The 20,947-nt window shown below is 45.4% G+C and overlaps 2 protein-coding genes across 2 annotated transcripts; one reads left to right on the top strand and one right to left on the bottom strand.

The window, feature by feature from the left end:
• Positions 1-4,581: 4,581 nt before the first annotated feature.
• Positions 4,582-6,820, top strand: LOC120724579 (piggyBac transposable element-derived protein 4-like). The gene is made up of 2 exons (XM_040016836.1): positions 4,582-5,027; positions 5,503-6,820. The coding sequence occupies exons 1-2, from the start codon at positions 4,582-4,584 to the stop codon at positions 6,818-6,820; spliced, it is 1,764 nt and encodes a 587-aa protein (XP_039872770.1).
• Positions 6,821-8,884: 2,064 nt separating this feature from the next.
• On the bottom strand, positions 8,885-18,996 carry LOC120724761 (cytochrome P450 2K4-like). The gene is made up of 9 exons (XM_040017163.1): positions 17,854-18,996; positions 17,597-17,759; positions 17,339-17,488; positions 17,113-17,270; positions 10,787-10,966; positions 10,454-10,595; positions 10,170-10,354; positions 9,623-9,764; positions 8,885-9,545 (listed from the first exon to the last, which is right to left on the bottom strand). The coding sequence occupies exons 1-9, from the start codon at positions 18,046-18,048 to the stop codon at positions 9,361-9,363; spliced, it is 1,500 nt and encodes a 499-aa protein (XP_039873097.1). The 5' UTR covers positions 18,049-18,996; the 3' UTR covers positions 8,885-9,360.
• Positions 18,997-20,947: the final 1,951 nt, after the last annotated feature.

The raw sequence follows: 20,947 nt of genomic DNA, 5'->3' as shown, positions 1-20,947 counted from the left end.
ACGTTTTTATTTAAAGAATATTCATTTCAAAAACAATTCAATTCAAAGCAATGTTCAACTTTGAGATATGAGATCTTTTATAAATATTCATGACATATTTTTATGCAGTATCTATAATTTGAAGAAAGTATCTGTCGTTATTGTAGTGTTAGAAATTCTGTTAAAACAGTAAGACATAATTTGATGTACCAAATGCCATTTGAAATGTGATGTCTGTTGACTGAAAAAGAGCGAAACCTAGGTTGCTTGGATTTAGTTACTTCCTTGCAATCATTGGGGTGACCACACAGGTGTACAAGTACACAGGAAAATACACCTGAGATTTAAAAAGAAAGCTATGTCCTAAACTGTAACAGCTTAACTCTATATTGTATTTATTTCTTATAATTAAATACAAACTTGGGTTTTGTGATTTAAATAAAAATAAAAAGTATATATATATATATATATATATATATATATATATATATAAAATAAAATAAAAAGTATTTCCCAAAGAGTGTGTATATATATATATATATTAGGGGTGCAACGATACACAAAATTCACGGTTCGGTTCGATACTTTGGTGTCACGGTTCGATATTTTTTCAATACAAAAAAAATGTTCATGCATTTTTAATTTGTCATTTATTAAAATTATAAATATATATTTTAACTCAAAAGTACAGTTTTTAAATTTAACCCTAACCCTTGTGCGTGTTTTTTATTTTGACAGCGAATGCGCACCTGCGGACCACTTATGTGCAGCCCTGGTTATTTAGCTCGTCATATTGCAGCCACAGAAATTCTTTTGTCCATGAAACCATAAAGCTGCACTTTCTTTTTGCCTTATAGTCTGATTTGTCATAACTTCTCCGTTTTGTGGTAAGCTTTTCTTTGGCTGTCACTTCTTCACCCTGACCTGTCTTATTTGGCTCAGCAGAACTAAAATATATATCTGTCTGTGAAGGTTCTCAGTCATCCAGGTCACCATAGTCAAATATATATCCTGCTGCTTTTACACACGCACTCACATAAGCTCAGCGATTCTCTGTGCGATCAACCTCTCATATGTTTAAGCTTGCTGCGGGAGATTTCACTTGTCATGTTTGCATAGTAAGCTAACAATTAATAAGACGATGTCAGAGGAATTGGTGCACAAATTATCATCACTCACAGATCAGTGCTGTCGCTCTCTATACACAGTTCGTGCGATTGCAAAGTGAAAGCAAAAAAACAAGCGCAAATTCAAACGCGATTGCAATATGTCACATATTGACAGTGGCTCATCGATGCCAATGACATAATTACCCAGCTACATTTCTGAAAGAATGCAAAAGCATTGACATATATTTTTCCTTCCTACAACAGCCCAACGGGCAGGGCAGAGATAGATTTTGGTAGCCCGACTGAAAAAAATCGCTAGCCCCGGGACGTCGGGCTAGCGATATTGCGAGCCCTGTATCTGATTGAGGAATCACTCATCTTTGTAAAAGAGAGTTTATTACAGAGAAATGTCTCTTTCCAAAATAAAAGCTATACTATCCGCTTCTTCTGGGCTATATTCTCAGCAGCATATTAAACATATCAGGTCCCCATAAGGAGAATCATGTGCTAACAGCTGTCTAAATGACTCGGCTAAAGTTAGTAGCATGCTTGCTTGTTTTTTTTCTGCTTCCACTTGTCTTTGCACTAGGATGATGTCGGCGTAAATGTGCAGTCATATTCGTTGTGTTCCCACTAGTGCTTTCAGGTTAATCTCGTTGAAATGACCTTAACGCCACAACACGGCAAATCTCCGTTAACGAGCTACCGCTGATCGCCCTGTGCATGGGGCTAGACAGCCAACACGTTAACGAGCTAACTGCGCTAACACACTAGTTCCCACCCATGTAATTGAGCATTGCGTGGCACATCCAACATACTGTTTTACTTTAGTCCATGACTCGCTTACCTTCAGGGTCATACGTCACATGAAAACCAAAATAATTCCAAACGCCAGATCTGAATGAGGGTGGGGGAGGTCCATGTTACAAGGAGAGCTTAACTTCTGTCTCGCTAGCTTGCCCTGCGCTCTTCCTTCTGACGATGCTGTCTGTGTTGAGCGCTCAGTGAATCTGCGTTCGACTACTCCGCCTAGGCTGCACTGTCGAGCCTAGGCGGAGTAGTCGAACGCAGATTCACTGAGCGCTCAACATAGACAGCATCGTCAGAAGGAAAGTTGATAAAATAAATTACAAATTTTGTATTGTTCGATACATATGCGTACCGAACCGAAAGCACTGTATCGAACGGTTCAATATCGATACGAATATCGTTGCACCCCTAATATATATATATATATATATATATATATATATATATATATATATATATATATATATAAACTAGAGTAACAGATAGTAGTAGTAAACTAGTAATAGATTTCTCATAAATCACATTTAGTGAGAAGCAGGATAAGTAATGCCTTAGCGGGCATCTTTCAAGCCGGTGAAGCTTCTCTAAAGAAAGAGATGACATCTGGGAGACTACTAGGGCCTTACAAACAGCCAGAGATTGGATTGTGTCAGTATTTCTGTTTTTAGTCATTATTATTTGACTCAAATACATTCATTGCTTGATAATATTTGAGCAGTATGCTGTTTTATATGTAAGTGGAATTCATACAGAATCTTTCTACTGTATTTTTCCACCCTCTTCTGCTGGCTGTCTACAGAAAAAAAAAAAACTTTAACCCTGATGCACCCGCCAGGGGGAGAGCGGCGGGGTCGGGGGATGCGGGTCCCCCTCGGAGGGAGGGAGGGAGGGAGGGAGGAGGTCGGGGTCCCCCCCCCGAGGGGATGGGACGGGATGGGAGGGGAGGGGAGGGCGGGGTCGGGGGGATGCGGGTCCCCCGCGGAGGGAGGGAGGAGGTTTGGGGTTGCGAGATCCCCCCCGAGGGGGATGGGATGTTAGGGGAGGGCGGGGTCGGGGGGATGCGGGTCCCCCGCGGAGGGAGGGAGGAGGGTTGGGGTCGCGAGATCCCCCCCGAGGGGGATGGGATGTTAGGGGAGGGCGGGGTCGGGGGATGCGGGTCCCCCGCGGAGGGAGGGAGGAGGGTTGGGGTCGCGAGATCCCTCCCGAGGGGGATGGGATGTTAGGGGAGGGCGGGGTCGGGGGATGCGGGTCCCCCCGCGGAGGGAGGGAGGAGGTTTGGGGTCGCGAGATCCCCCCGAGGGGGATGGGATGTGAGAGAGAGAGAGAGAGAGAGAGAGAGAGAGACGTGAGTTTGACAGAGAGCACACGTGCAAGCGCGGACGATAAAGTTGTGTAAAAGGTGGTCGAGAAACACCCCGGCGAAAGCACAGCGCGTCGCGCGGCGAGATGATAAGAGCGTGGATGGCAGGTACTAAGCGTGTCGGGGTTACAGGTTACAGAGGCGGTGTCCGGGCGCGTGCTGTACTACAACAACAACAACAACGGCAACAAGGTGCCAACGAGAAAGAAGAAGACGAAGAAGACAATGTCACGCACTAGACCGTGGGAGCCAAAGAGCACTAAGGTCGGTACAGGCGGATCGCAATCGCCGGCGGTGTCCTCCTCCTCCTCCTCCTCCTCCCGCTCACCATCACCGTCGCCATCGCCATCGCATTTGGCGTACGCTGCGTGGTCTGCTCCGGTGGCTCCGTTGTTGCGACCGGCCACGTTTTGCTATCGAGGGCTAGGGGTCGAGGAAGACCAAGAGCAGCGGCGGAAGCAGCAGCAGCAGCAGCAGCAGCAGCAGCAGCAGCAGCAGCAGCAGATACAGGAGAACTTGGAGGAGGACGAGAGCGAGGAGGAAGAGGAGCAAGAGGCCGAGGGGGACGACAACGACGACCCGACGGCCCGAACGCTCGCAGACGAGGAGGAGGAGCGCCACTCGGAGGATCAGGAGGACGAAAACGATGGGGTGGATAGTTGCGAGGAAGATGATCGCGGTTACGAAATGGCGTCGCAACTCTGCCAGGACGGCGGCTCGCAAGGCGAGTCGAACCGCCGAGAGGGAGAGGAAGAAGAAGCAGGCGCCGACCCGGGGCGGCGGACTCGGGAGATTTGGCAAGAGGACGACGCCGGCCGCGCTGCAGGTGGCGTTCATGATCCTGGGTGCGATCGCGGCCGCGGCGCTGTCGGTGAAACTCGCGACGCGGATGTAGCTGACGATTACGACTACGACGATGACGAAGAAGACAAAGACTATGAAGAAGAAGAAGAAGACGTCCTCGCCGATGATGATGATGATGAAGAAGAAGAAGAAAAAGAAGAAGACGTCCTCGCCGATGATTATAACGATGACGATGAAGAAGAAGACAAAGACTATGAAGAAGAAGAAGAAGAAGAAGAAGACGTCCTCGCCGATGATGATGATGAAGAAGAAGAAGAAGAAGACGTCCTCGCTGATGATTATAACGATGACGATGAAGAAGAAGACAAAGACTATGAAGAAGAAGAAGAAGAAGAATTAGAAGAAGAAGAATTAGAAGAAGAAGAAGAAGAAGAAGAAGACAACGACGACCTCGACCCGCCAGGACGAGGCCCCACCGAAGAGGCCGTGGCGGCGGCGCGAGACGAGGCCTCCGCGTTCATGGCCTACTTCCCGCCGGAGATAGAGGACTCGGTGATCGCCATGACCAACCTGGAAGCGGGCAGGCGCAGGCCCGCCATCGACGGATGGAAGCCCATGGGCCGCGTCGAGTTCCGAGCCTACGTGGGGCTGCTCGTGCTCGCCGGCGTGTACAGGTCCCGGGGAGAGGCCTGCGAGAGCCTGTGGCACGCCGAGAGCGGCAGGTCCGTGTTCAGAGCCACGATGCCGCTCAAGACCTTTCGAGCCTACTCGAGCGCGCTGCGCTTCGACGACAGGGAGGCCAGAAGGGCCGGGCGAGGCGAGGGCGAGGGCGGCGAGGGCGATAGCTACGACAAACTGGCCCCCATCAGAGCCGTGTGGGACGAGTGGTGCGCGAGGTTGCCCGCCATGTACCTCCCGGGACCGGAGGTCACCGTCGACGAGAGACTGGTGCCGTTCAGAGGTACGTACGTGGTGTGTGCGTGCGTGTGTGTATATATATATGTGTGTGTGTGTGTGTGTGTGTGTGTGTGTGTGTGTGTGTGTGTGTGACTGGGGTAAGAGAGGAGGAATAGGAGCGGGAATGGCGAAAACAGGCTAGTTCGCTTCGTTGTATATTCGTGTTGGGTTCCGCGTTTGTGCTTTCGCATGACTCTTTATGTCTTCCACGCTTTCTCTGTCAAACTCACGTCTCTTCTCCTTGCGTTTCTGCCCCAATCTCCCCCACACTTTCCCACATCTCTCTCTCTCTCTCTCTCAATCTCCATCTCTCTCTCTCTCTCTCCATTTCCATCTCTCTCTCTCCCCATTTCCATCTCTCTCTCTCTCTCTCTCTCTCTCTCTCTCTCTCTCTCTCCCTCTCTCTCTCTCCATTTCCATCTCTCTCTCTCTCTCTCTCTCTCTCCATCTCTCTCTCTCTCTCCATTTCCATCTCTCTCTCTCTCCATTTCCATCTCTCTCTCTCTCTCTCTCCATCTCTCTCTCTCTCTCTCTCTCCATCTCTCTCTCTCTCTCTCTCTCTCTCTCTCTCTCTCTCTCTCTCTCTCTCTCTCCATCAGGACGGTGTCCGTTCAGACAGTACATGCCCAGCAAGCCGGCCAGGTACGGGATCAAGATATGGGTGGCGTGCGACGCGCGTTCCAGCTACGCGTGGAAGATGCAAGTCTACACCGGCAAGCCCGACAAGCGCGGCCCTCCCGAAAAGCACCTGGCCACTCGAGTGGTCGTGGACCTCACCGAGGGACTGACTCCGGGACGCAACGTCACGTGCGACAACTTTTTCACCTCGCGCGAGCTCGCCGACAGGCTCTATCGCGAGAGAGGCCACACCGTGCTGGGCACTCTGCGGTCGAACAGACCCGAGATCCCCAGAGAGCTGCGCTGCGTCAAGGGCAGGGCCGTGGGCTCCGTCGAATCCGTGGTACTCGGCGGCTCCGCGGGACGAGGAGGAGGAGGAGGAGGAGGAGGACGAGGAGGAGGAGGAGGAGGAGGACGAGGGCCAGACACGATCATCCTCTCCTACGTGGCCAAGAAGAACAAGAACGTGCTGCTCCTCACCACAGCTCCTCGCTACCACCATCGCTCCGGCCCCGAGCCCCGGCCTAGCCGCCGCATCGGCGACAGCAACAGCTTCATCATCAGCAGCAGCAGCAGCAGCAGCGGCAACAGAAGCGGCGGCGGCAACAGAAGCAGCGACAGAAGCGGCTCAAAACCACCCTTGGTGCTGCATTACAACCGCACCAAGGGAGGCGTCGACAACCTGGACAAGGTCGTGAGCACGTACAGCTGCAGGAGAAAGACCCGCAGGTGGCCCGTGGCCCTTTTCCACAACATGGTCGACGTGGCGGCCTACAACGCGTTCGTGCTGTGGAGGGAAATTCACCCCGACTGGATGCTGGGCAAGCTCAACAGACGACGGCTCTTCCTCGAGCGACTGGGCAAAGCGCTCGCGCGCCCCATGCTCGAAGCCAGGGCGGCTTTAGCGCGAGGAGGACCGGGAGGAGGAGGAGGAGGAGGAGGAGGCAGAGTCGCGGCCCGAGGCGCTACCGCCGAGGCAGCCTCTAACAACGCTACGCCACGCGACTCCTCTCCGGTCAAGAGGCGAAGGTGCCGCGTGTGTCCCAGGAGCAAAGACGTCAAGACCAAGATCCTGTGCCGCGAGTGCCGAGCGCACGTGTGCACCAACTGCGCCGTCACGTACTGTCCCAACTGCGCCGCTTCTTCCCGCGCCGCCGCTCCCCAGACGCCACCGACGCCGTGATAACACGAGCGCCCCAACGGTGGTCCTAGCGACACCCCCCCCCCCCACCCTATCATCATCATCATCATCATCATCATCATCATCACCATAACACACATATGCCCCGAGGGGGGTCCTAGCGACCCCCACCCTAATCACCATAACACACATATGCCCCGAGGGGGTCCTAGCGACCCCCCCCACCCTATCATCATCATCATCACCATAACACACATATGCCCGAGGGGGGTCCTAGCGACCCGCACCCTAATCACCATAACATACATATGCCCCGAGGGGGTCCTAGCGACCCCCCCCACCCTATCATCATCATCATCATCATAACACACATATGCCCCGAGGGGGTCCTAGCGACCCCCACCCTATCATCATCATCATCATAACACACATATGCCCCTCGGGGGTCCTAGCGACCCCCCCCACCCTATCATCATCATCATCATCATCATCATCAATACCATCCTAATAACAACACACACACACACACACGCCCCTCGGGGGTCACCACGACCCACGCCCCGAGAACAGGCGGGCGCACAAGGGTTAAACCAAATGCTGCTCATCTATTTCATCTCCTCTTCCAAGAGTCCACCTATAGCTGCCCCAGAGGTGACTTAATTCACTTTTTCCTGTCTATGCATTATACATTTATCTAGACAAGACTAAGTGCTTTAAGAAAAGCAACCAGCTTTTAATTTCCTGGACTTGTGGTCATAGAAGAAAACCTGTGTCTTCTTAGCAGTTCTCACACTAAGAAGTGACTATTGTGATAGCATATGAGTCCCAGGGACTGTATGTGGTGAAGAGGTGTGCCATAGAAACTTCTGTCGGTCTGTTAAGAATTCAACAATTTCAATAGAAATTTATAATTGAAGAGAAAAAATATTGCTGTGTTGCTGCTTTTGTTCCAAAGTCGATGTACTCCCGAATGTCATGCACTAAAAGAGGCCATATTTTTTGTATTATTTGAATTAGTTCTTTCTGTTTTTATCATTATTACTATTACTATTTGTTATTTCAAAGCCAATCATATGATTCGGAAAAAGAAATAAACCCCTTTTGAATTACCTTTGACACAGAACAAAATGGCAATGACCTCTTACTGAGTTTCCTTTGGCCTAAATGCAAACACTGAGAAAAAGAACGGTTTCACAACAAGCCAAAGTTCAAAAAGTACATCATGTACTTCAGTGGATCACTACTAGACCATAAAATCATGGGAATGATGTGTGAATGATTTACAAAGTAGTTTAACTGACAAAAAGTAAGAGTGAGTAATCACCTATCATCAACAAGAGCCCCTGTCTCTCTTCTACCACCACTTTTCAGTCCCGGACAGACAGTCTGTCTGGGTCTGTCTGTTGGAGCCTATCCCAGCTGTCATAGGGCGAGATGCAGGGCATGCCATGGACAGGTCGCCAGTCTGACGCAGGGCTAACACACAGAGACAGACAACCATTCACACTCACATTCACTCCTGCATTCACACCTATGGACAATTTAGATTGATCAATTAACCTATCCTCTTCTTGTATCATCGGGTTATGAATGTGTGTGAATGTTAGATACAAGGTACTTATGCATGTATAAATGGGGCAATGAGGCAAATTGCATGAAGTGCTTTAAGTGTTCAGGTAGAGTAAGTGCTGTATGAGAACTAGCATTTATTAAAAATCTTAGATGAGTTTAAATCTCAGTAACGTTGACTTCAAAGTCAAGGTCAGAGGTCAAGCTTTCTGAAATTCTTGTGAATGTAATTACTCGGAAACAAGGTGATACAGGATTTTGAAATTGATACCAAAGGTGTATATGAGGAGGCTGGGAAGGTAGCACTGGTAATTGCCAGTATTTTTAGGATCATTGTTGTTTCATATTTCTCACTGTGTATCATTGTTATTCAAAGTGTCTTGCTCCGCCTCCTGACATACTACAAATTCTACAATGTCAGAAACATTTAAATACATTTATAACAGTAGCACAAGTGAAACTCACATTGCTTGGAACAAGTCACTTCTCTGACCACAATGGAGTCACCATGTTCAATTAACACATGTATGCAATGTACAAGAAAATCCACCTGAGAACTTGGTTGAAGTTAAAGATATATTTGGTTGTTGGTTGATACAGAAATACTTTAACAGTGGCAAACCACACCTTTTATGTACTGACCTGCACACTTTGTTAGTTACATTTTGCTTTATTTCAGCTGCATTCTACATTTATCTCTGCTTTAACCAGCTCCTAAAGATGAAGATTATAATTGATTATCATTAGTTCACAGATCAATTTGTCTTTCCACTCACTCATCGATTCGTTTTCTTGTGTTTAAGTGTACATTTTTATTCAAGCTAATTGACATGAATCAAAAATATCCTTACAAAGCTCCTCGTGGTGCTGCAGGTTTCTTTCGGAGTCTCAAACTGATTTTGCTTGCTTAAAGAAGAATCAAGGAAACACCACCCCTTCTACCTATTTCATTAGCAGCTTGTTTTATATAAAGGATTTCTTGTTTAGGATTAATTACATCAGCCCACTGTGTCTCACAAGGGGACAGCACACAGTTTAACATTTGAAGGGTTAAGGATGAGACTATCAGATTGTGATAGAAGCAGTTCATCCTCTGAAACTCCAGGTGGAAAAGTAATTTGGAAGCGCTGCAGAAGGGTGGTGAAGAAGATGAAGACTTCCGTTCTGGCCAGATTTGCTCCGGGACAAACCCTTTGACCTGAAATAGAAAGCAAAAAAATACACTACATTTTATCTGATAGTAATCTGGGTCATGACAAGAAGTTAATTACAAACCTGCAGAAAAAACCATGAAGGCATCACGCTGGATAAACTTTCCATCTTTGTCCAGGAAGTGTTCCGGATAAAAAGTGTACGGTTTCTCCCATTCACTCTCATCAGACAGAACAGAAAACAGGAAAGGATACACAGCTGTCCCCTGTTGAATACACAAACCAAACATTTTATTCACAGGATATTACACAAAAATCAAATATTATTTTTAGCTGTGACTTAAAAACAAAATTTCATCTGGGACAAAATGAGTTTTTGAAAACCTACTTGATTCATTTAATCTAGCTTAAAAAAAATCAAGCTGATGAACATTTTTCACACTATTGTATTCTATAAATATTGATCACAGAATATTTCCTCCTTGATGCTGGAACATGCTGACTACTGCAAATTCCATGAAATGTTGATCTTCAATTTGATAATCAAACACTGAGAGAAAGAATCATTCAACTCCCTTTTTCCACATCTGTGACGATGTAATCAAAAATATGATTATTTTTTAAGCTTCAATATATAATAAACACATCATTTGTTTTCTGATATATTTTACCTTCTTAATGAAGTGACCTCTAAAGGTAATGTCCTGTGAAGTTCTGTGAGGAAGCCCCAGGGCAGCAACAGCTGTTAGCCTTTGTGTCTCATGGATGACAGCATTGGTGAAAGGCAGCTCTGTCCTGTCTTTAAACTGAACCTGACGATTTCCCACTACACTACTTAGCTCCTCCCGGACCTTCTCTGGAAGATGAAAGGGCTCGAAGGATGTAATAAATCTGACTTCAGTGTAACATAAATTTTTGTTGTTTGCAAGCACTTTGAACATTTACAGGTTCTTACCCTGTATCTTTGGATACTTGGCCATAAGAAAAAGTCCCCATGTGACTGTGCGTGCTGATGTTTCAGTGCCAGCAACAAATAAATTCATTATTGTTATCAAGAGGTTTTCATTGTGGAAATGACTGGTGGTAATTCCAGATTTCTGCGTATAAAACCAGAAGTTATTCAACAGCTGAAGCTTTTGATTATGACACAGATTCACATTGCTGTGTTAAACAGATTTCTATTCACCAGTTGGGCAGAAGCACCACCAGGTTAGGATAACGTGTTCACATTATTGCCATTGCTCTTTAAAAAACAATATCAGCATTGTATAAATTATGTGTTCCTCACCTCCAAATTGTCTTGGTGAATCAGAAAGGCATCCACAAATCCTCTGCACATATTTGGATCGAGAGTTTCTTTCAAATGACTCACCAATTTCCTCTGTTGTTCCCTATTGGCTGCAAATGCTTTTTTGAATTCATTTGGGTAAGAGAACCATTTGCCAATCCACGGGACCATGTTATAAAGCTGTAAAAACCCAAATGCATCTGTGTTAGTATTGAAAAGGGCAAGCAAATGTTTGTTCATTTCATAAGAAAAAAAACCTAATGTGTCTGAAAGTAGTTTAAAGGATTATGGTTTGTTATGATTTTATTTTTAAAATCAGAAATGTCAAGTAAGGGGGGGACCGTGCCACCCTCCAGTGTAATTTAAGTTTACTGGTTAGTTCTGAGGTTATTCTTATTAAAGTGTTCTTATGAACACTTTAGTTTCTTGTCTATTGGGTTTCTGTTGTGTCAAAGGCTACGTTCACACTGCGGGTCTTAATGCTCAATTTCAATTCTTTGATCAAATACAATTTTTTTTTGTCTGGTTGTTCACACTACAAATAAAATGTGAAAGCAAACGCGCTCTAGTGTGAACGGTTCACTGCCCTCAAAGTGCCCGCATGCGCAAAAGAGATGTCACACACAACGTGCTCTGTTTATGGCAGTAAAATGGCGGCTACAAAGCTAGTAGGTGTTGTTCCAGTAGTCTATCAATTTCTGCACAGTCGCAACGAACAGAATTTTGACAAATAATTAGAGAAAGAAGGACACTGAGAAAAAAAGAGTGCCCGTGCTTTAACATTTGCCTTGTTTGGAGCAGTGGCTGCTACCTCCACTCAGAGGTTTGTCTTCTCTGGCGCTGATAATTGGCGTCTTGTGTCAGTGACATAAAAGACGGATTAAATGTGACATGACCATTCAAAGAGCAGTCACTTTCTAAAACATCAGATATGTATCGGATTCAGTACCACATACGAAAGTGACCTAGGTTGCATTTGAAAATACCGAATTTCTGCTGTTCAAACTGTCATACCATGATCGGATATGGGTCGCATAGGGTCAAAAAAGTCGGATTTGATGTGCTTTCGTCTGCAGTGTGAACGTAGCCTTAGTCCTCTGTGTGTTGGTGTAATGTGTGTGTGGCTGTGTGTCCTTGTGTCTCCCCTTTTTGTTTACATTGTCATTGGTCTCCACAGTGTTTGGAAGGTTACTTTTAAAATGTATTCCACTACAGATTACAGAATACATGCCTGAAAATGTATTTTGTAACGTATTCTGTTACATTAGTCAATGAGAGTAACATATTCTGAATACTTTGGATTACTTAATATATTATCATGCTGTTTACAACTACATGAATTTACTATTGCTGTGTGATTTATTACTATTACTGAAGGCTACTCGCCGTACCAATACCAACTAGATTTTTAAATCTTAATATAAAATGACTAACAGTAGGGTGGACATTAGGTAAGGCTGCACTTTTTGCAGCGATCTCGTATATAAGAATATTCCTCACGTATATAAAACAGGTCCATGGCTCCGAACCGTAGTAAAGGGACCTCTGGCTAATACGTCGGGTTCCGTGTATTAGCTAAAACTAGCTTTACTTTGTTGTCTGGGTCAACTTTGCTAGCAAGAGACAGAGAGAGGCATTGAAAGGCTGCTCCAAAAGGAACTTATTGTTTCGGAAAAAAACACGAACACAGTCGAGTTTTAATAGCTTACTTACAACTGGGCTCGTCAGGCATTCTTGTTAGCTGCAGTGGTTATTATTATATTTACATGCTTCCAGCTCCCGTTTCTGGTCGGTGAAAACTCGTATTTTTTGACTCTCCAAGAAACGATTTTTGGAATATCAACAAATTAAATCCATAGTAAAAAAGAAATTTAATCCCAGTGAAGCTGAATTACAAACACCACCAAGTGTGGTACAATTTTTAACCTAAAACCCCCCAAATTATTGTCTTAAATATACAGAACACTTTCTAAAATAGATGAATCAATATCCCTTCCTATTGCAAAATGGGAAGCAGATTTATCGATCAACTTAGACCAAAACCTTTGGTCTCAGATATGCTTAAAAACCTTTCAATGGATCAGAAATCCCAGTTTGCAATTAATACAATACAAAATAATACATAGAGTGCACTATACTGGTCATAGGATGTTCAAGATGGGCTATACGCCTTCTAACAACTGCTCACACTGTCAAGCAAATACACTGGACAATTACATCCACGCTCTTTGGTTCTGTCCACCAGTTCAGAGGTTTTGGGGCGAGATATGTGAAGACTTATTAAAGTGTCTGAAATGTAACATTCCAGCCTCCCCTTTAGTATGCTTGCTGGGCAACTTGGATGAGGTCACTGCAGAAATAAACACAGCCCACGTTGTTTTTACGGCCCTATGCATTGCCAAGAAAATGGTCCTCATTAACTGGAAAAATAAAAATAATCTTAATTCTAACCAATATAAAAACCATCTAATAGATCACATTAGTCTTGATACAGCCTCTGCCATCACATTTGATCAATCCCTTTGGGCTCCTTTGATCGGCTTCATCACCTAGTGGGGGTGGGGGGTCATGGTTTGGTCCTGCCTTCACTATTGTGGTTGATATGGGGGTAGGGACGGCCTTAGGGCGTCTGGGGAGTCCCTAGGGACGTTTTCCCTGGAGGGCCTAACCCGGGGGACGTGGCCATGAACTGGTTAGGGGCTCTGGTGGCTCTTAGATGGTGTTTTCCTTGTGGCTGCGTACAGCGGAGATGGGGGAGGGTCTGTGCTGGCCGACGTTGGTTACTGGCCTGGTAGCCTGGCTGCCCCTGGGTGGGTCCGGGACAGGCGTGGAGGCTTGGGGGTCTGGGGGTGCTCCGCCCCCGGTCTGAGGTGCTGGCTGGGCCTTGGGGGCTTGGGTCCTGGCTGTTGTGTTGCCGGAGCTGTGGGCGGGTGGGTGCAGGGGGGCTCAGCCCCAGTGCAGGGGATCTCTGATGCATCGGCCCAAATAGGGGGCTCTCTAACTGGTGGGGAGGCTGTTATATCTTTGCAGGTGGTCTCCTCTCTACAGGAGCTCACTCTGCAGGTGGGGGAGAGATATAGGAGAGGTAGAGAAGGAACTCAACCTGGGTGTCTATTGTCTTGTGTAGTTTGGGAGATGATTGGATGATGGGGTGGGTGCAGTTTTCTCTGGGGTGGAGTCGGGTGGGCTACCCCGGACTCTGTGGGGCTGGGCGGTGCTGCTGCTGCGGGCCCCGGTCCGGATGGGCCTGGCCCCCTTGCCCTGGTGGGTTCCAGAGTGTGGGGGTGCCTACTGGGGTCAGCGGGGGAGCTGGCCCCAGGGAGGGGCCGCTTGCCCCTCCCTTTCTTCCCTCCCCATCCTCAGCTGCCTCCCTATTCCCGCTCTACCACACCCACCCACACACGCAGGGCTTGGGGTGCAGGTATGTCACCAGGGTGCAGGGGAGGCACTCCCCCTCTGTCCCCTTCTGGCCACCTGTGCCTCAATTTTGTTCTGCAACCTAGACATCCACATTACTCACACTCTCACATAACACATACATATAGGGCCTTGGGGGTGGGCACGTTCTACAGCATCCAGAGGATGGTCGGTGTACTCCAACCCACCTCTGGCGCTGGTGCCCTACCCTCAATTTTAAATGCACATAGACACTGAGGGCTTTCGGGAGGAGCCGTGCTGCTCTCTGATAGGAAGCAGGAACCATGCTCTCCTGTGTTTTAAATGCGCTTTAGAACAGCACACAGCAACACTACATATGAGCGGGCGGAGGGAGGTTTGGGGTCTTCACTCACCCCGGTTCTGTTAGCCGTCAGGGCTGGGGGGCTGGGAGGAGGTGCTGGCCGTCAGATTGGGGTCTGGGATGCAGGGCCTCCCTGCTACTGCAGATAAGGAGGTGGTCCGCTTGCCTCCACCCCAGAGAGAAGGGTTACATCTCCTGGGTCTAGGTGCGGCTTATCCCTCTGGGGGCGGGGGTACCTGGACCTGGGATATAGAGTATGTTTGGGGAGTGCGACTGTCTGTGCAGTGTCTATTTGTGTCTGTCTACACGTTGGGTGAGTGCTGAGTATTTGGTTGTGTATATGGGGGTGGGAATGCACGTTTGTGTCCGCGTGTGCCTGTTCGTCTGTGTCTATATGTCAGGTTGGGTCTTAGACTCAACCTCTCTGGGTACATCTCAGGCCCTCCAAAGTATGGAGGCCTATCTCCCCTCACCACACTCCCTGCCGGTGGCTGATGCCCTCAGACGTTGGTGTTTTGGTGGTTCTTGTCGACTGGGGCTGGGCGCTCATGTATGTACCGGCTCACTCCTGGTGGCCGATTGGCGGGACCTGGCGCCTGTGGCCCGGCTGGGCTCCTTCTGGGGGGTGGGGTGCCCTCAGGCCTCTGGCCTCAGGGCCTGAAGCTCGGTCCTCTCTGGCACAGCTGGCTCCCGGCAGAGCCCGCGGGCACGCCACTGCAACCCCCTCTGGTTTCTGCTCCATAGCTGCTGGGTGACCTCTCGTTTGGGGCTCTACTCAGCTCTTCCCAGGAGGGTGGCACGGTTCCCCCCCTTTAGTGGTCCTCCTCGGGTTCTCGTACTCTGGGGCCTCTGGATGTCTGGGGCCTGGATCTCCTCCATACCTGCTTCATGCCCTGGGGGACGGGCTATGGCTCCCCACACTCCCTAGCAGATCTTTACATGGAGAAACCTTTGGAATACAAGCATGCTGATCCACACAGGTGTGCACACAGGTGTACACACGGGTGTTCACAGACGCGGACTACACCTTTCTTGGCTGCTGCCTCAAAGCACATTGTGCGCTGTCTATCTTGTGTGCTGCACAATAGCGTTTAATATTTAGTATCTACTGTTATCTACTGCTAGCTAGTTTATTGTGATGGTGCTGTATTTATGATGTTGCTCTTTTTTGTTTGTTTTCTCTTCTGTTTTTTTTTCTCCATACAGGTGATCCAGGTGTTTTGTTTGTTTTTCTTTCTTTCTTCCCCCCTTTCTCACCGTCTCTTCTCCCCTCTGTTTTTCTTTCTCTCCCTCTCTTTCTTTCATTCTTTCTCCCTGTCCTATCCCCCAGTCATGTCTATCCCGTTTGTAGCAACTGAAAATAAAATAAAATAAATACATAATTATAATAAAGGTCAATCAAATGGACCAATATGGCAAGGCCATGATGATCCACTTGGTAAAATAAATCCGCTTGGCATCTTTCTTGGCCTTAAGACAACAATTCTGATGGCTAAAGATCCAAACGGGACAAAAAATAAATAAATAAATAAAAAATAATAATAATGTGTTAGTCTGTTGCTAAAAGTTGTTTCTTCTGTTCATACCGATTTGCGAGTGGTAATTTGCTGTTTGTGGTAGAATTTGTTTAGCATACTTGAAGGATGATTGAAAAAATCTATTATCTTGTTGTTTATATCTATTAATCACAAATTCATGGTTGAAAACAGAACGAGAAATTCATTTGTTGTTTTACGTGTGGTTAAAATGATTTCATGTACAATGAGAGATATATTCAAAGCATGCTTGTAATGTATTACTGTGGTAATGTGAAAGACATGTGAAAAGAGATAAAGAACTAAAGCTATAGCTGTGATACAAGAGAGGAAACGGAGCTGGCTGTGTGCAATAATGTTAATATTGTTGTGCAGGCTAGGTTTTTTTCTTGTTCGTGTGGAAGAAACTAAGATTTTGGATTACGATGGATTCTCTCCGGAGGGAGATGGCGAGCCTGAGCCCGGACCGAACTTTACAGAGGAACTTACTCTTCTTCCTCGACGGAGACTCCCAAGTGGTAACACACAAACCACAAACAAAAGAGAAAAAGAACTAGACTAAAAAATTTTGACATGACGAATGACCGAAGACAAAAAGACAATTGAACATTGAGCTCAAAGGGACTATTTTTGGGGGGTTTTTTTGTTTTGCCGGCTTATTCTTATTATTGTTATTATTACCATTACTACTGTCAATGTGGAATTTGTGTCTTGTTTATTTCATTTTGTGTAAAATAATAACCGTTGCTGCTCAGATTCCTGTCTCCAGCCATTTCATTCCATATTTGCCTCGCTTTCTATTGTAGCCCTGCCGAACCTAGCAACTGGTCTGTAGTTTGGCTGTCCTAAACTATTTAAAATGAGTCAGTGGTTACACTTGGAAAAGGTAAAGCCCCTGGAGGAAGTGGACATTAAAAAGAAAGCAAAGTTAAATGAACAGTAGCAAATATTTGAAAGCATATTACTACACACACATAAGCAAAGCACTGCCCCTTAGTTATAAAAGTCAGTTAGAATTTACAAACAAAATCTTTAAAAACTTTAAAATATACCTGGACAGATGGGGCCCTCAAAAGTGTGGTGTTTCTGCATGTACGATGTACCAAAGATGTAAACTCCAGGTCATTGTAATCAAATCTGTTGCCATAGATCAAGGAGCAGATAATATTGGCAGTTGCGTTGTTTAATGATTGGTTGACATCAAATTCTCCTGCAAAGAAAATTACAAAAAGTTCATTTGTATCAAAAAGTTGCAGTTTCTGTCAGTTCACTGTTTACCTTTGAACTGTTTAAAAGCTTCCATAAGGTAATGACACTCCTCAATGATTTTGCCCTCAAATTCTTTCTTTCCCATTCCAAAGTCCTTCAGGTTGATCATTGAAAAGCGCCTCATCTCTTTCCATGTGTCATCATTAGCCCACACAATACCTGATTTGACAGAAACAACTTTCAGTAAAATAGATAAAGGTTATACATAGTTGCTAATTATGACTCACACTCAAATGTGTTTGCAAAAGTCTTGTCTTAATTACTCACCATGTCCTTGAAAATGCTCATCGATAATTGGTGTCAGATCCCTTTCTCCAAACACTTCAGCATAGTCAACAAGTGCCTCCTTTACTGCGTTGTATCCTACCAGGACCACCACTTTTTTGGTCCCCAGATAGATGGTGAAAATAGATCCAAATTGTTTGGATAGCTAAAAACAACAAAAAATGTTCATATATCTTTGTTTAAAATACATTAAAATGATCAGATACATTGAAAGAAAATTCCTCCAATGACTTCCTCACCTCCAGTAACGTGACATGCATTTTCTTCAGGTACAGCTGCAGGAAGTTCCCAAACATGGGAAGTGGTGTGGGTCCTGGAGGCTCCTTTCCATCCTTTTGGGTTATGTTAGAGAAAAGGCAGTGGATCAATAGAAGGACTGTCAGACACAAAACAACTGAATAAATCCCCTGGAGAAAAACATATAGTATATCCATGGCTTAAGCTCAGTGACTTCTGTTGGTTATTCCAACTGACAGACAGGATGACTGTGTCATGGTCCGGGTGAGTGCTGGGCCTTCCCACAGGGCCGGCATTTCCACCCCTAGGCAGAGCCGCCACAGCATGCTGACAGGCTGCACCTGAGCATAATTGGAATTGCCAGCTTCTTAAGACCAGCGCTCAGACTCACACCTCGCCAGATCGTCTGCAAACCTTTGTCAGTCAGGGCTTTCACAGTTTCTCCACTCTCAGAGGACCTCCGGACGTTGTCAAGCCGCTCCCGTCACCTGTTAGGATTTCAGTGCTGGTCTGTTCACAGTTTCTCCGTGCCTGCCTGCCTCCCTGCCCAGCGCTCAGGATAATCATCTCCCCTCACCCAGATTTCCCAGTGTCGGGTTCTCCATTGAATCCACGACAGCCCCACGGCTTCCCCACGGACACTTCTAGTGCTCCTTCTAGTTTTGTTTCATAGAAATGCCAAGTCGGCCATGTGTGTTTCAAAGTAAAGGATTGTGAATTTCTGAGTTAGAACTGTGTGACTCCAAGCGGAGTATTATGAATCATAGTGTGCCTCTAAGCTAATGTTATATTTAAATTCATGCTCCAGAGTAGAATTTCTAGCATGTGTTAAGTTTATTTAGGTTGCCGCTAGCCCTCGGTTTCTCATGAGTGTTGTTGAGTTATTCCTTGTTTACGTTGAGCAATTCTAAGTTATGGTAAGCACTTTAAGCACCTCTCACCGTCGTTCGCTGTTTACATTAATTGCACCACTGTAAATAAAGCTTTGTCACCCTCAGTCCCAGCGCCTCCGAGTGTTGTCTGCCTTAGAGTCCGTTTCCCTACTGGCCTCAGGCCGTGACAGACTGAGTGTTTTGGTGAAGTTCAGATAACCTCGTACATATTTGTTTTGTACTTTGGTCTGTAACAACAGATAAGTAATCAAGAAAGGACCAAAACATGGGATGCAATAGCCAAGTTAACTTTTGTTTAGTGTGAGTAAAAATTACCCAATTTAAAGTTAAATATTCTTAAAAGAATTCTCAAGTATTTTTTGAATATGAGTCAAGATAGCACTGGTGTTTGTGGCCTGCCATTTACCTGTCTTTCCTGTCCTGTTTGTTGTTATTTTGATAACGTTGACTTTCTTTCAAGATGCGTTTTCTTTGATGGTTTATGATTGCCAAACATATATATCTGTCCACCCATAATACAGTGTATATGCTGTATGTAATCAGTTATGGCCAAAAACTTAGCTTTAATTACCAATTCATTCATCTGCATTCATTTCACCGATGAATCCGAGTGAACATTTGTCCTAAATTAAAACTGTAGAGTCTTAACCTTACAATATGAAGTGGTTTGAGGCTAGATTAGTTGATGGTAAGTGGTGCTATATCAATAAAACTGAACAGATCTATTAAAACAAAACACATGGATGACCAGAGCGCCCCCCCCCCCCCCAGCACAAGGCTGACAGGACTTTTCCCCCATATGATAAAGAAACAGAATAAAACATAAATAGATTAAGACGGATTACAATACCAAACTTAAAGATAAAAGTGCATTTACTGGACTTGTTTTGTCAGCGCTTGCTTTACAGACAAGAGAGGACAATGAAGTACAATTAGAAGTGCTTGTCCTGATAAAGAATTTTGAAATGTAAACAGCAGCTAAGTCAACAAGGATCTGTGTCCACACTCCTCCTGTGTCCACAAATCCTCAGCAGTGAAGTAACATGAAGCATAGTGAGACAACAATATTTAATCCATATATATTTCTTGAACACACATTTCCAACCTTTAACACTGCTATTTATATCCTTCCAAGCAAGAGAATCACATCAAAAAAATAGCAAAATAATAGTGGTAATAGTGACTTGTGTGACAGACAGTAAGCTTTTGAGCTTGTCATGGCCAACTCAGTACAGAAAGTCATTCTCAAAATGATTAATCTAAAAGGATGGTGTGTTTGTGTTTTGGGGGTATATCCATGCAAATGCATATACATGGATTTTTGGGGGTCCTCATCCTGGCTTGTGTCTTTAAGTCAAAGGATGAATCAACAGCCAGTGTCATGGCCTTTTAAGTTCCAGAACAGAAAAATAGTCTAAGAAAAGGCCGTGGGTGGCAACAGGTGGTTTGTTTCAGAATGCACTTCTGACTTGATTCTTTGAAAATATATGGCGTTTATTTCATGGTAAAATATAATCCAAAAATCAACCTAATAATTTCTTACAAGAAACGAACGTTAACTTAATGTGATTCCACAAGTTCAAAAAGTGGTCAAAAATCATTTTAAATCCTCCTATTGTCCCACCTGACATTTGGCAAACAAAACACAAAACATTTCCACCACATCCCCATAGTGTGCTCTTAATCCCTTAATTAATGGGAAGGTTCAAAAGTTACCAAACTAATTACTTTTCCAAAACCTTTCCAAAAGTAAAATTAATTACAGATCTACATAGCAAAACTAGGTAAGTGTATCCTTACTGTTTTAAAGAAAAAACAAAATGAATACAAATTACAATTCATAAAAATTCAACAAGAAAATGACCAAAATGGCTAGCCTGTGGGATTCAGTGATTGGCAGGGCTATATTTCACGGCTCAATGTCTCTAAAGACTTCACATTCACATTTTCTCCAGAGTAATCTACTTGATAATCGAGAAATAGATTTTTAAAAAGTCAATGTGATGAAACACTAATGTATTTTACATGTTTTACGGTTTTACGGTTGATCTTTGCAGTCGATTTCCAAGTCTCCGCTGTGTACAGTGCCGTTGGTATAACAATGGTCTTCAGGAGCCGCAACTTGGTTGGTAAGGGCAGTGCGGTGGTCATCCATATAGGTCGTAGTCGTTGAAAGACTGCCCATGCTTTCCCAATTTGGCAC

Source organism: Simochromis diagramma, unplaced genomic scaffold, assembly GCF_900408965.1.
Source record: "Simochromis diagramma unplaced genomic scaffold, fSimDia1.1 OVJJ01000802.1, whole genome shotgun sequence".
Lineage (NCBI taxonomy): Eukaryota > Metazoa > Chordata > Actinopteri > Cichliformes > Cichlidae > Simochromis > Simochromis diagramma.
This window is presented reverse-complemented; position numbering and strand designations above follow the sequence as displayed.

Excerpts from the sequence above, each read along its gene's own strand:
- LOC120724579 (XM_040016836.1), top strand. The coding sequence starts at position 4,582 with ATGGCCTACTTCCCGCCGGAGATAGAGGACTCGGTGATCGCCATGACC. Across the intron at positions 5,028-5,502 it reads CTGGTGCCGTTCAGAGGTAC|TCCATTTCCATCTCTCTCTC; the intron begins GTACGTGGTGTG and ends TCTCTCTCTCTC.
- LOC120724761 (XM_040017163.1), bottom strand. The coding sequence starts at position 18,048 with ATGGATATACTATATGTTTTTCTCCAGGGGATTTATTCAGTTGTTTTG. Across the intron at positions 17,760-17,853 it reads TGCATGTCACGTTACTGGAG|CTATCCAAACAATTTGGATC; the intron begins GTGAGGAAGTCA and ends TGTTGTTTTTAG. Across the intron at positions 17,271-17,338 it reads AGCTTTTAAACAGTTCAAAG|GAGAATTTGATGTCAACCAA; the intron begins GTAAACAGTGAA and ends TTTTCTTTGCAG.